The sequence below is a fragment of the Gadus macrocephalus genome, chromosome 5 (genome assembly GCF_031168955.1).
Source record: "Gadus macrocephalus chromosome 5, ASM3116895v1".
Lineage (NCBI taxonomy): Eukaryota > Metazoa > Chordata > Actinopteri > Gadiformes > Gadidae > Gadus > Gadus macrocephalus.
In genome coordinates this window covers 18300999-18316358 of record NC_082386.1, presented here as the reverse complement: position 1 = coordinate 18316358, position 15360 = coordinate 18300999, and the positions used below count along the sequence as shown (strand labels likewise).

The 15360-nt window shown below is 42.9% G+C and overlaps 1 gene segment (V, D, J or C); it reads right to left on the bottom strand.

Moving 5' to 3' along the window:
- Nucleotides 1–4060: 4060 nt before the first annotated feature.
- LOC132457419 (immunoglobulin kappa constant-like) lies at nucleotides 4061–5715 on the bottom strand. The segment is given in 2 exon segments: nucleotides 4061–4588; nucleotides 5181–5715. Coding segments are annotated over 2 exon segments (411 nt in total).
- Nucleotides 5716–15360: the final 9645 nt, after the last annotated feature.

Below are 15360 nucleotides of genomic sequence, written 5' to 3'. Positions count from 1 at the left end.
TGGTGGTGAAGTTTGTTTAATAAAGATAACAGGTGTTATATTCTCATTAGAAGATACATTAATTAAAAAATACATTCGATAAATGATAGTAAATGATGAATAGAGGTAATTTATTTTTTAAATCTTTATTCAGTATTCAGCATGTGACAAATCCAAGCAAGGGGTAAAAATCTGAAGGCAGAGAGAAATCCAGAAATCCAGACAGCATCATGTTAATGAATCAAACACGTGTTATGTTAATGTAAATCAACAAAAGCTGCAGTGCCACCTGGGACAGAAAGACATAAAGCAGACGTGTCAGAGGAGATCTGTATCCTCCAGTACCTCCATGCTGGAGCCTCTCTACTCTGAACACTCTCCAGGATTCAGGGTTTGAGTGACAGGCTGCGTCTGGCCGTTCTTACTGGCCTCACAGCTCACTGAGCCCGCCTTCCTCCACTGGTCTGCAGGGAGGGTCAAGGTGCTGCTCCAGCTGTAGTGGCCATCTTTCCCCAGGACCCCCAGGCTATCAGACACCCCCACAGACCTGCTGCTGCACCCCACCTTCCAGCCAAGCTTCCAGTCTGAGGGGAAGCCCCCACTGGCCACACACACTAGTGTAGCACTGCCCTGCTCCAGCTCCACTCTGGAGGGAGGGAGGACGCTCAGCGTGGGCTGCACCACTCCCACTGGAAGAGAGAGAGAGGAGTGGACAACAGGCTCAGTTAACATCAGCCTCATAGGAGCACAGAGGGAAGGGACAGCTTCCTGTTCACCAGCAGTTGGTGACATTAAAGAGGAAGGAAACCATTGTGTTTAAAATCTCTTCATTAAAACGGTCACAACATGTTTATATTTAAAATGATTGAACTTCAAAATTTAGCATTTTAGTGGGTTAACATTAATCGACAAGTGTGAATTTCTTCAAACTTAAATATGACTGATTTGCCAATTCAATAAATGAATAATGCCACAGCAATAATGAGGTCTTTCATGAAATACATTATATTGTAGAACATATCTAACATATGCAGTGTATTTTAAAAGTCAGAACTCTGTACCACAATATATTTACACTTTGTCCTCAGCTTATCTTTAAAAAACGACAAGAAATGAAAAATATAGAAAATTCCAAAACATAAGATTATCACCCTTAATTATATTTAGAGAAAGTTAAATATGCCAGGCAAAGAAAAGTGTCATTGTACTTACAGTCAACGATGAGTTTGGTGCCTCCACCAAAAGTGTACCACAGTGATACAAACTCATCGAGAGGCTGTACAAAAACCTCCCGCACATTAAAGACTCATCTCACTGACACACAAACACTGGCTTTTCACTTAAATGGATGAATTAGTCAATATCTGATTCATTGGAAATATTATAATTAATATATAGTAATTTTATGAATGTATAGTAATTTAATGAAATACATAAATCATTCATTTATTGTCATAACATTTTTAAAGGCTCTTTTATAAAAGGTTTATTGTTTTAAAACATATCTATTAATTTGACTTCATAAAAAACCTTCAAGCCAACGTTATATTCATGCATTTATTATGTACAGAACAATATGTTTTTATCTATTATTCTGGGTTCAGGTAATAATGTAACGACAATTTATTTCAAACAAATAGAAAGATAAAGGATTTCATACAAACCAGGATTGGCTTCAAACAGATAAAATGTTATGCATTTTAAATTCCAATAGTTTCCATTAAATCTGAATTTGTATTCCAATGGTGTGTGTAGAAGAGATATAGTAGTCCCCCCAGAATGTCTGCAGTCACTCTCACCCCCAGTCTGATGAGTGGAAACAGGTCATTTCCATATAGAGGAAGCTTTGCATGCTCGGCTGAAACTGGGGTTCTGAGAGGGTTTAAAGTCCTCTGAGTTCAACACTGCAGGACTCTGAGCTGTCACTCAACACCCCAGAAACCGTGGCAACCATGAATCACCTCACCCTCCTTTTCTGGACAGTGGTCTGTGGATCCTTAACAGGTTGGTTCATTCCACTCAGTCAAAATGTGGACCACCCTTCTCTGTTTGATGTGTTTTCAATTAGATAACTCAATGTTTGGTTTGTTTGTTTTCTACGGGAACCAGCAGTCAGGTGACTGTGACTCAGACACCAGTAGTGTCCTTTAATCCAGGAACCACAGTCACTCTGACCTGTAAAACAAACCCAGCCGTTCACAGATGGAGTGATGGAGATGAGGGTATGTTCTGGTATCAACAGAAACCTGGAGAAGCCCCCAAGCTCTTCATAAAATTTGCAAACCAACTTGTATCCCCAACACCAGCTCGGTTCAGTGGCAGTGGAAGCAGCACTGACTTCTCTCTGACCATCAACGCCGCCCAGCGTGAAGATGCAGCAGTTTATCACTGTCAGAGTCGCCATAGTGGCAGTGTGTTCACACAGTGATTGAGAGCCGTACAAAAACCTCCCTCAGTCACACTGCGTAGACACTGAGCTGTTACAGCAGGAACCTGCTGCAGCTGCTGAGGGGGAAGAGACTCTGACACAGAGCGCTGAGCACAGAGCTGGCTCTTACCAGGGGCCTCAACCAAGAGCCAGCATTGGATTCCTCAGCATTATTAAACATACAAGTACTACCTCAACTATCACGTATGACATAAAACTTCTACCTCAACTACAAGATATTACGTACAAGTACTTCATAAAATACAATATTTTGCATACAACTAAACTTTCAACACATTGAATACAACTACAACCTGAACTTCAACATAATACATCACCCCCCCCACCCCCCACCCCCAGTCACTCTGCATGCCTGCCAATCTCTTGCCAACCTCCCCCCCCCCCCCCCCCCCCTTATCCACCTCCACCAGCTCCCAGTCAGGTCCTGTAGCACCTCCTCCTCCTCCTCCTCCTCCTCCTCCTCCTCTTCCTCTTCCTCCCCCCCAGTCCCTCTAGCCCCCGCTCCTCTCACAGCTCCTCAGACCCTACTCCCCCTCCCAGAATCTCCGTTCCTCAGACCACGGACTGCTTTACCCCCCCACCCCCCCACCCCCCCACCCCGGGTTAGGGACTTCAGCTATGGACAGAGCCTTTAGGGTGGCTGCCCCCACTCTGTGGAACTCGCTCCCCGGGAGATCATCAACGCTGGATCCATCTGCGTTTTCACAAGCTGCCTGAAGACCCACTTACTGGGCCTGGACTTTGGAACATGATCTTTTCTTATTTATTAGTTTATTTATTGTTTTGATTGTTTCAAAATATAATCTTTCACGTTGTTTTGTTCTTTGTCACCCACATTTAAAATAGGTTGCGTCCTGATGAAAGGAATGACTTTATTATTATCAGTATTATGATTGGATTGAAGCCAGCTATTTATTAAATAAAACCTGAAGATAGTGGAGTTCATGGAATCAGTCTTTATCGTAATTGCGTTGGTCGGACACTAGAGGGCGACATTGAGCTGGTATGGAGAAATGCGGACATACTGCTTTCACTGGAATCTCCAGAGACTCCTTTGAAAACATCAGCCCTACAATTCCACTGACTTTCTGCCGCTCAAGAGACACAGGTGCACATCAGCTAAAAATGGATATCATTTGAATAGCTACAGTTCACTGCTCACAGAATACGTTTAATGATACACATTCTTTTGCGACGTCGGTTTGGTCTGACTCATAGACGGACATTATGAATGTGTTACTATTTCCCCCACTCATCCTGCTAGGGTTCTTATGTCTGGGTGGGAGAACCTGAATGTCTTTTGAGACTTACTTTGACATGTTTCTGAGTTTGTATCTGCAAAAACCTGGACATCTCTCTGAACTATTATTAATTGAAGTGACAGAAGTCAGTCTGACAGTGAGCAGCAGTGGCTCTATGACTGACACCGGTCCACTGAATACAGTGAACACACTTTACATTAACGACATCCCGAAACCAACACTTTGCTTATTCAGAGATACACACCGACTGCTTTCAAAATGGTGGGTCAATTTGTTTGATGAAGATGGAAGAGGTATTACATGCTCATTAGAAGCCACATTAATTCGAAAACACCGAAGATAAACAATAGTAAATGATGACAAGAAAGAATTTATTCTTTAAATCTTTATTAAATGTTCAACATGTGACCAACACAAGCAACGGGTAAAAATCTGAAAGCATAATATAATGAATCCAAGACATGTTCTATGAATGTAAATCTAAAGCTGCGGTGCCACCTGAGACAGAGAGACACAAAGCAGACGTGTCAGAGGAGATCTGTATCCTCCAGTACCTCCATGCTGGAGCCTCTCTACTCTGAACACTCTCCAGGATTCAGGGTTTGAGTGACAGGCTGCGTCTGGCCATTCTTACTGGCCTCACAGCTCACTGAGCCCGCCTTCCTCCACTGGTCTGCAGGGAGGGTCAAGGTGCTGCTCCAGCTGTAGAGGCCATCTTTCCCCAGGACCCCCAGGCTATCAGACACCCCCACAGACCTGCTGCTGCACCCCACCTTCCAGCCAAGCTTCCAGTCTGAGGGGAAGCCCCCACTGGCCACACACAGCAGTGTAGCACTGCCCTGCTCCAGCTCCACTCTGGAGGGAGGGAGGACGCTCAGCGTGGGCTGCACCACTCCCACTGGAAGAGAGAGAGAGGAGTGGACAACAGGCTCAGTTAACATCAGCCCTCATAGGAGCACAGAGAAGGGAACATCAGCAGTCATCAAGAGATGTTGTTTATTGTAAAGTGGAAATGTATACAACCTTATTCATGACACATGTCAACTGCCAGGTTGCCATCTTAATAAATATTTCTTTCACTTCCTTTTTTTTATATTTCATTTCGGATTTTGCAAGAAAACTCTTAACAGGATATTATAAGCACATAATACGGATATAATATTATATTCATTAAATGATGACTGCATTTTTTGCTTTTAAAACAGAACCTGATTGAAACTTGATTTTCAATATAATGTAGTTAAAAGTAAATCAATAATGTTTTCAATAAATTATGAATTCTCATAAGAAAGACATGATTTGGAAAAAATGTCAACAATAAAATCGAACGACTGAACTCCATTAAATGATGTTTAAACTGTCATTAGCCTATCCTACGAAAAATGATATTAGTTAAAAACAAAGAAAATCTAAATCTATCTTTCCATGTAAGTTAATCAAAAGGTAGTTTTCTAAGTTTGTATGATACAAAAAAGTGTCCTTGTACTTACAGTCAACGATGAGTTTGGTGCCTCCACCAAAAGTGTACCACAGTGATACAAACTCGTTAAGAGGCTGTACAAAAACCTCCCGCATATTAAAGGCTCATCTTACTGTCACACAATCACTCGCTTTTTGACAAAAATCTCTGAAACATTCAATATTTGATTCGCTCAAACAATTATTATAATTTTTTATCTATTGTCTGAATGTACATGGATTAAACAAATGTATTTATTCAACATATATTTTCATTTAATTGTTGAAGGATCACTAACAAACAGTGGATTGCTTTAACATTAGTCCAATCATTTGACTCATTAAAAAACCTCAAGACAATGTTATAATCATGTATTTATTAAAAACTGAAGAATAAATTATTATCTATTATTCTATTTTTAGTAAATAATGTTATGAGAATACATTTCATCAAAATAATAAAATTAAAGGATTTCATACAAACCCAGATCAATTTAACCAGAGAAATATAACACATTTTAAATCCCAATAGTTTCCATTAAATCTGTATTTGTATTCCAAAAGTGTGAATGTAGAGGAGATACAGCGGTCCTCCCAGAACGTCTGCAGTCACTCTCACCCCCAGTCTGATGAGTGGAAACAGGTCATTTCCATATAGAGGAAGCTTTGCATGCTCAGCTGAAACTGGGGTTCTGAGAGGGTTTAAAGTCCTCTGAGTTCAACACTGCAGGACTCTGAGCTGTCACTCAACACCCCAGAAACCGTGGCAACCATGAATCACCTCACCCTCCTTTTCTGGACAGTGGTCTGTGGATCCTTAACAGGTTGGTTTATTCCACTCAGTCTAAATGTGGACCACCCTTCTCTGTTTGCTTGTGTTTTCTATTGGATAACTCAATGTTTGGTTTGTTTGTTTTCTACAGGAACCAGCAGTCAGGTGACTGTGACTCAGACACCAGTAGTGTCCTTTACTCCAGGATCCACAGTCACTCTGACCTGTAAAACAAACCCGGCGGTTCGGAATAATTATTGTCTACACTGGTACCAACAGAAACCTGGAGAAGCCCCCAAGCTCATCATAAAAAACAAAAATACCCTTGTATCACCAACACCAGCTCGGTTTAGTGGCAGTGGAAGCAGCACTGACTTCTCTCTGACCATCAACGGCGCCCATCGTGAAGATGCAGCAGTTTATCACTGTCAGAGTTACCATAGTAGCTATGTGTTCACACAGTGATTGAGAGCCGTACAAAAACCTCCCTCAGTCACACTGCGTAGACACTGAGCTGTTACAGCAGGAACCTGCTGCAGCTGCTGAGGGGGAAGAGACTCTGACACAGAGCGCTGAGCACAGAGCTGGCTCTAACCAGGAGCCAGCATTAGATTCCTCAGCATTATTAAAGGTTGGGTATGCGATTTGCGAAACGCCAGCAGATTTTGAAAATACACAACTCAAATGGTCCTACCCCCTCTCCTTCAACGCTGACTTCTGAATCCACCCATTCCAAGTACCTGGACGCGCAATCATGCACGAGCGCGAACAGAGATGCGCGAGAGCGAGCCAGGCTAGCGTAGGTTTTCGTTTAACAACATGGCACTACATTCAGCTGTAAGTTGCACCCAGTACCGCGGGAAGTAGGGGTGCTGGGGGTGCTGCAACACCCCCTGTCCGAGGCCCTGTCTTATCACAGAAAACGATCATTTCTAAAAACTCCGGCCAAAGCGGAGATTTCTGAAAACGGCGGTTATGTGTTGTCGTGTCAACGGGGATAAACGGGATTTTAGGTTCTGAAGCGTCACATTATGCACCAGGAAATGCTTAACGTCATGTGAGCGCCCGCTGTACCGTATTGGTCCGAATATAAACACAAACCCCATTGTAAGACGACCTATATTTGGAAAAAAGATTTGAAGACCAGATCTTGTTTTTATGAATAAATAAATTGTATTCATTGAAATAATATACGAAAATAAAAAGGCATAGAATAAAACACTGCATTGCCACTAAACAGTAGTGCAAATAGGCCGTACTGATGTGTACACCAAAGACTATTCCTGACACTCCTCTGCCCCGCTGTGTTCGCTCTGGCTGTGGTCGCTCCGAACTGTTTCGGCCCGTGGCAAAGCGAGTCATCCTCGCTGCTGTCCAAGGCATTTTGAGACGCAGCATTTATTTAATGCTCATATGACCTAGTGCTGAAAAAAGGTTAGATGAAAAAGTGTGAGGGTAGCGGTGGTGCGCTAAACTTGTTCTGTGAGCAGCTGGATGTGAACCATGGTGTGAAGAAAGTGAACACAACGATCGATTTTCAACTGTGCGCGCATGCACTGGTGTAATTGAGCTGTGCTGCTATATATCTTTTTTTATCAATGTAACGAGTTGCGAGTCTAGTGCAGGCTGAGTTTTTTTTTTCCAGCACCCCCTGCTGAGAATACGTTCTCGCGGCTATGGTTGCACCAGATGTTATAAACATTAAACGGTCACATAAATCAGTACTATTTTTAGAAAATGTATGTTTGTTTCATATAATTGTATTGGAAGTCCTGGTTTTCACTAGGGTTGCTGCGGTGTGGACATTTTCACAACGAGTAATACACTCGTCTCAACACCGGTATTACCGAGTATAAACGGTATAAACTTTGAAACTATGTCAACCGCCACACAAGCATCGGTTTTTAGACCCTTCTCGTCCTTCAGTTGCCGCCAACGTTCGAAAGCAGCGCCTAGGATTATTCTTGATTTCAGTTTTTCTCTTTCAGCGTTTTTATTATCAATTACTCTCTGAAAAAGAGTTTTCCTTCTCTTTGCTGGTGGTGGTGGTGGTGGTGGTGGTGGTGGTGGGGATGGTGGCGTCTTGTCTGCCATGGAAATTGTCTTCTACTGCTAGGTCCAAATGTGGATTAACTAGTTCCAGTAGCTACCGCAGGATAACAACAAACAGGAGCTTGCTCTGGGTCACGAGTACTGCACGAAGGGGTCGCGCGCGGGGCGCGGGGGAGGGGGAGTGCAGTACGACCGTTTGATTGACGTACTTACTGTCCAATGCAACGAGGTGGCAATCCAAATGATTGGCTGGAGTTTTTCGAGCCCTGCCCGTTCCACAGATGATTGACTTGTTTAATTTTCATGTCAGTACTTCTAACTCAGTGGCTGTAAGCGGGTTATGATAAGGATTTCAAGTAATTTTGCAAAAATGGCCAAAAAAGCAAATTCCGTACCCAACCTTTAAACATATAAGTACAATTACCACGTTTAATATACCACTACTACCTCAACTACAACATATTACATATACAACTACTACCTCAACCTCCTCATATTACTTACAACTACTACCTCAACTACTACGTATAACATACAACTACTACCGCAACTGCAACATATTGGATAAAACTACTGCCTCAACAACAACAAATTACAAACAACCCAAGGAGGTGAACACAGACGTGACAGAGCTCTGTCCTCTCTGTGTGTGTGTGTGTGTGTGTGTGTGTGTGTGTGTGTGTGTGTGTGTGTGTGTGTGTGTGTGTGTGTGTGTGTGTGTGTGTGTGTGTGTGTGTGTGTGTGTGTGTGTGTGTGTGTGTACAACTGGTTTATCCTGTGCCTTGATTACTGATTCACCACAGGTGTGCAGCCTGTCCCAGTGAGGCTGCTTCAACCAGCCATCGACCACACACACTCCACCCCCCCAACACCAGGTAGGGAGCGGGGGGGGGATCCCCAGCCGAAGTCCACCCCCCCACCAGACACGAAAAAACATCTACTAAATAATAAACTGGACTCTGACCAGGGTCACCAAACCGTACGTAGAACAATAATAAATACGATCCAAACACCATTGTCCCCATAGCTCCCCGGTGTCTTTGTGCTGTCCAGTCAGAGGGCACACGTGGAATAAGGAGATTTAATATTGGATTGACGTGATTTATCTATGAACTAAGGGTCAATCCTGATGAAACAAAATTATGCTACTCAGGAATATTTTAATTATTGTTGAAGAGGTGAACAGAGTGTGGAGGTCATGGAATCAGTCTTTATTGCAATGTGTTGGTTAAACACTAGAGGGCGCAACTGAGCTGGTATGGAGACATGCACAGATACTTCTTTCACTGGAGTCTCAAGAGACTGTTCTGAAAACCTCAGCCCTATATTTACCCTGACTTTCTGTGACTCAAGAGACACAGATGCACATCAGCTAAAACTGGACATCATTTGAATAGCTACAGCTCGCTGCTCACAGAATACGTTTAAAGAAACACATTCTTTAGCGTTGTCGGTTTGGTCTTTAACTCATAGACAGACATTATTAATATGTTACTGTTTCCACCACTCAGCATGCTAGGGTTCTTATGTCCTGTTGAGAGATACTGAATGTCTTTTGAGACGTAATTTTACAAGTTTCTGAGTTTGTATCTGCAGAAATCTGGAGCATCTCTCTGAACTACTATTATATGAAGTGACATAAAGTCAGTCTGAGACACATGGGTCATTTCAGCAGCAGTGGCTCTATGACTGACACTGGTCCACTGGATAAAGTGAAAACACTTTCCAAGGAAATCCCCACAAACAATACTTTGCTCCTTCAGAGATACACACCATAGCCTTAACCCTTCTTTCAAAATGGTAGGGAAATATGTTGGATAAAGATGGCAGAGGTTTTATATGCTCATTAGAATCCACATTAATTTGGAAATACGAAAGATAAATGATAGCAAATGATGACAAGAAAGGATTTAATCTTAACATCTTTATTAAATGTTCAACATGTGACCAACACAAGCAAGGGGTCAAATCCAGAGAGCATCATGTTATTGATTAGAAGACATGTTATATTAATGTAATTTATCAAAATCTGCAGTGTCACCTCAGAAAAAGAGAAATAAAGCAGACTTGTCAGAGGAGATCTGTATTCTTCAGGTCTTCCATGCTGGAGCCTCTCTACTCTGAACACTCTCCAGGATTCAGGGTTTGAGTGACAGGCTGCGTCTGGCCATTCTTACTGGCCTCACAGCTCACTGAGCCCGCCTTCCTCCACTGGTCTGCAGGGAGGGTCAAGGTGCTGCTCCAGCTGTAGTGGCCATCTTTCCCCAGGACCCCCAGGCTATCTGACACCCCCCCAGACCTACTGCTGCCCCCCACCTTCCAGCCAAGCTTCCAGTCTGAGGGGAAGCCCCCACTGGCCACACACAGCAGTGTAGCACTGCCCTGCTCCAGCTCCACTCTGGAGGGAGGGAGGACGCTCAGCGTGGGCTGCACCACTCCCACTGGAAGAGAGAGAGAGGAGTGGACAACAGGCTCAGTTAACATCAGCCTCATAGGAGCACAGAGGGAAGGGACAGCTTCCTGTTCACCAGCAGTTGGTGATATTAAAGAGGAAGGAAACCATTGTGTTTAAAATCTCTTCATTAAAACGGTAACAACATGTTTATATTTAAAATGATTGTACTTCAAAATTTAGCATTATATTGGTTTAACATTAATCGACTTTACCCAAGTTTGAATTTCTTCAAACTTAAATATAACAATTATATAAATTTGACAATTAAATAAATGAACAATGCCACAGCAATAATGAGGTTTTTCATAAAAAAATAAACATATCTAACATATGCAGTGTATTTTAAAAGTCAGAACTCTGTACCACAATATATTTACACTTTGTCCTCAGCTTATCTTTAAAAAAACGACAAGAAATTAAAAATATAGAAAATTCCAAAACATAAGATTATCACCCTTAATTATATTTAGAGAAAGATAAATATGCCAGGCAAAGAAAAGTGTCCTTGTACTTACAGTCAAAGATGAGTTTGGTGCCTCCACCAAAAGTGTACCACAGTGATACAAACTCATTAAGAGGCTGTACAAAAACCTCCCGCACACTAAAGTCTCATCTCACTGACACACAAACACTGGCTTTTCACTAAAATGGATGAATTAGTCAATATTTGATTCATTGGAAATATTATAATTAATATATAGAAATTTTATGAATGTATAGTAATTTAATGAAATACATTCATCATTCATTTATTGTCATAACATTTTTAAAGGCTCTTTTACAAAAGGTTTATTGTTTTAAAACATGTCTATTCATTTGACTTCATAAAAAACCTTCAAGCCAATGTTATATTCATGCATTTATTGTGTACAGAACAATATGTTTTTATCTATTATTCTGGGCTCAGGTAATAATGTAACGACAATTTATTTCAAACAAATAGAAAGTTAAAGGATTTCATACAAACCAGGATTGGCTTCAACCAGATAAAATGTTATGCATTTTAAATTCCAATAGTTTCCATTAAATCTGAATTTGTATTCCAATGGTGTGAATATAGAAGAGATACAGCGGTCCTCCCAGAACGTCTGCAGTCACTCTCACCCCCAGTCTGATGAGTGGAAACAGGTCATTTCCATATAGAGGAAGCTTTGCATGCTCAGCTGAAACTGGGGTTCTGAGAGGGTTTAAAGTCCTCTGAGTTCAACACTGCAGGACTCTGAGCTGTCACTCAACACCCCAGAAACCGTGGCAACCATGAATCACCTCACCCTCCTTTTCTGGACAGTGGTCTGTGGATCCTTAACAGGTTGGTTCATTCCACTCAGTCAAGATGTGGACCACCCTTCTCTGTTTGCTTGTGTTTTCTATCGGATAACTCAATGTTTGGTTTGTTTGTTTTCTACAGGAACCAGCAGTCAGGTGACTGTGACTCAGACACCAGTAGTGTCCTTTAATCAAGGAACCACAGTCACTCTGACCTGTAAAACAAACCCAGCGGTTTACAGCGATGGTAATGGTCAGCATCTAAACTGGTACCAACAGAAACCTGGAGAATCCCCCAAGCTCTTCATAAAATTTGCAAACCAACTTGTATCACCAACACCAGCTCGGTTTAGTGGCAGTGGAAGCAGCACTGACTTCTCTCTGACCATCACCGGCGCCCAGCGTGAAGATGCAGCAGTTTATCACTGTCAGAGTCTCCACTATCCTAACAGCGTCTGGGTGTTCACACAGTGATTGAGAGCCGTACAAAAACCTCCCTCAGTCACACTGCGTAGACACTGAGCTGTTACAGCAGGAACCTGCTGCAGCTGCTGAGGGGGAAGAGACTCTGACACAGAGCGCTGAGCACAGAGCTGGCTCTAACCAGGGGCCTCAACCAAGAGCCAGCATTAGATCCCTCAGCATTATTAAACATACAACTACTACCTCAACTAATACGTATTACATACAAATACTACCTCAACTACCACGTATCACACACAAATACTACCTCAACTACCACGTATCACACACAAATACTACCTCAACTACCACATATCACACACAAGTACTACCTCAACTACAATATCATACATACAACTACTACCTCAACTTCAATACTTTGTATACAACTCAAACATCAACATATTGAATACAGCTACAACCTCAACTTCCACACATTACATCACCCCCCCCCCCCCCCCCCGTCACTCTGCATGTCTGCCAACCTCCTCCACCTCAGCAGTAAGAAGACAGAGTCCTGGTTGGGGCCCCCCAGGCCCCAGAAGGTCGGGGATCTGGTCCTTCCATGGACGGCTGCTCCGTCTGCCCCTTCTCTCCAGTCCCCACCCTGGGGGGGTCCCAGACTCATCCCTATCACTGGTTCCCCACATGGAGTCCATCAACAGATAGGCATTGGACCCCCTCAGAAACATGTCCAGACTGGGGCCGTCCCTCACTGGGGGGTCCCCACAGAGCCCTGGATCGGCTCCAGTGTACCAATCCCCCCCCCCCTCATCCACCTCCACCGGGTCCCATTAAGGTCCTGTAGCACCTCCTCCTCCTCCCCCTCCCCCTCCTCCTCCTCCTCTTCCTCTTCCTCTTCCTCTTCCTCCTCCTCCTCACCCCTCAGTCCCTCTAGCCCCCGCTCCTCTCACTGCTCCTCAGACCCTACTCCCCCTCCCAGAATCTCCGTCCCTCAGACCACGGACTGCTTTACCCCCCCCCACCCCCCCACCCCGGGTTAGGGACTTCAGCTATGGACAGAGCCTTTAGGGTGGCTGCCCCCACTCTGTGGAACTCGCTCCCCGGGAGATCCTCAACGCTGGACCCATCTTCGTTTTCACAAGCTGCCTGAAGACCCACTTACTGGGCCTGGACTTTGGAACATGATCTTTTCTTATTGATTCGTTTATTTATTGTTTTGATTGTTTGAAAATATAATATTTCATATTTTCTTGTTCTGTGTCCACAACACTTAAAGCAGCTTGGGTCCTGATGAAAGGAACGACTTTATTTGTATTATTATGAATAGAATATAGTCTGCTCTATATTTCATAAAACCTGAACATAATTTAGTTCATGTAATCAGTCCTTATTGTATAGCGTTGGTTTGACACTAGAGGGCGCCAGTGAGCTGGTATGGAGACATGCACACATACTGCTTTCCCTGGAATCTCCAGAGACTGTTCTGAAAGTTTCAGCCCTGCATTTCCACTGACTTTCTGTCACTCGACAGACACAGGTGCACATCTGCTAAAACTGGACATAATTTGAATAGCTACGGTTCACTGCTCAAAGAATACGTTTAATGAAACACATCTTTTAGCGATGCCGGTTTGTTCTTTGACTCGTAGACAGACAAAATGAATATGTTACTGTTTCCACCACTCAGCATGCTAGGGGTTCTAAGGTCTGTGTGGGATATACTGATTGTCTCTTGAGACATACTTTCACATGTTTACAAGTATGTGCCTGCAGAAACCTGGACATTTCTCTGAACTTCTATTTCATGAAGTGACATAAAGTCATTCTGACACACATGGGTCATTTCAGCAGCAGTGGCTCTATGACTGACACTGGTCCACAGGATACACTGAACACACTTTACAACGACATCCACACAACCAACACTTTGCTCATTCAGAGATATACATCGTAGCTTTAAGCCTTCATTCAAAATGGTGATGAAGCTTGTCTAATAAAGATAACCTTTATTGGATACACTCATTGGTGTAAAGATTAATCGACAGACACAGCAGTTACACGATTAGAAAATATCACAAGTAATATTGTATTTTTTGCGTTTTTATTAAATGTTCAACATGTGACAAATCCAAGCAAGGGGTAAAAACCAGAGAGAATAATGTTCATGAATCAAACACAAGTTATATTAATGTAAATCAACAAAAGCTATAGTGCGACATTGGACAGAGAGACATAAAGCAGACGTGTCAGAGGAGATCTGTATCCTCCAGTACCTCCATGCTGGAGCCTCTCTACTCTGAACACTCTCCAGGATTCAGGGTTTGAGTGACAGGCTGCGTCTGGCCATTCTTACTGGCCTCACAGCTCACTGAGCCCGCCTTCCTCCACTGGTCTGCAGGGAGGGTCAAGGTGCTGCTCCAGCTGTAGTGGCCATCTTTCCCCAGGACCCCCAGGCTATCTGACACCCCCCCAGACCTGCTGCTGCCCCCCACCTTCCAGCCAAGCTTCCAGTCTGAGGGGAAGCCCCCACTGGCCACACACACTAGTGTAGCACTGCCCTGCTCCAGCTCCACTCTGGAGGGAGGGAGGACGCTCAGCGTGGGCTGCACCACTCCCACTGGAAGAGAGAGAGAGGAGTGGACAACAGGCTCAGTTAACATCAGCCTCATAGGAGCACAGAGGGAAGGGACAGCTTCCTGTTCACCAGCAGTTGGTGACATTAAAGAGGAAGGAAACCATTGTGTTTAAAATCTCTTCATTAAAACGGTAACAACATGTTTATATTTAAAATGATTGAACTTCAAAATTTAGCATTTTATTGGGTTAACAATAATTGACAAGTGTGAATTTCTTCAAACTTAAATATGACTGATTTGCCAATTCAATAAATGAATAATGTCACAGCAATAATGTGGTCTTTCATGAAATACATTATATTGTAGAACATATGTAACGTATGCAGTGTAATTTAAAAGACAGGACTCTGTACCACAATATATTTACACTTTGTCCTCAGCTTATCTTTAAAAAAACAACAAGAAATTAAAAATATAGAAAGTTCCAAAAGATAAGATTATCACGCTTAATTATATCTAGAGAAAGTTAAATATGCCAGGCAAAGAAAAGTGTCCTTGTACTTACAGTCAACGATGAGTTTGGTGCCTCCACCAAAAGTGACCCACAGTGATACAAACTCATTAAGAGGCTGTACAAAAACCTCCCGCACAATAAAGACTCAGTT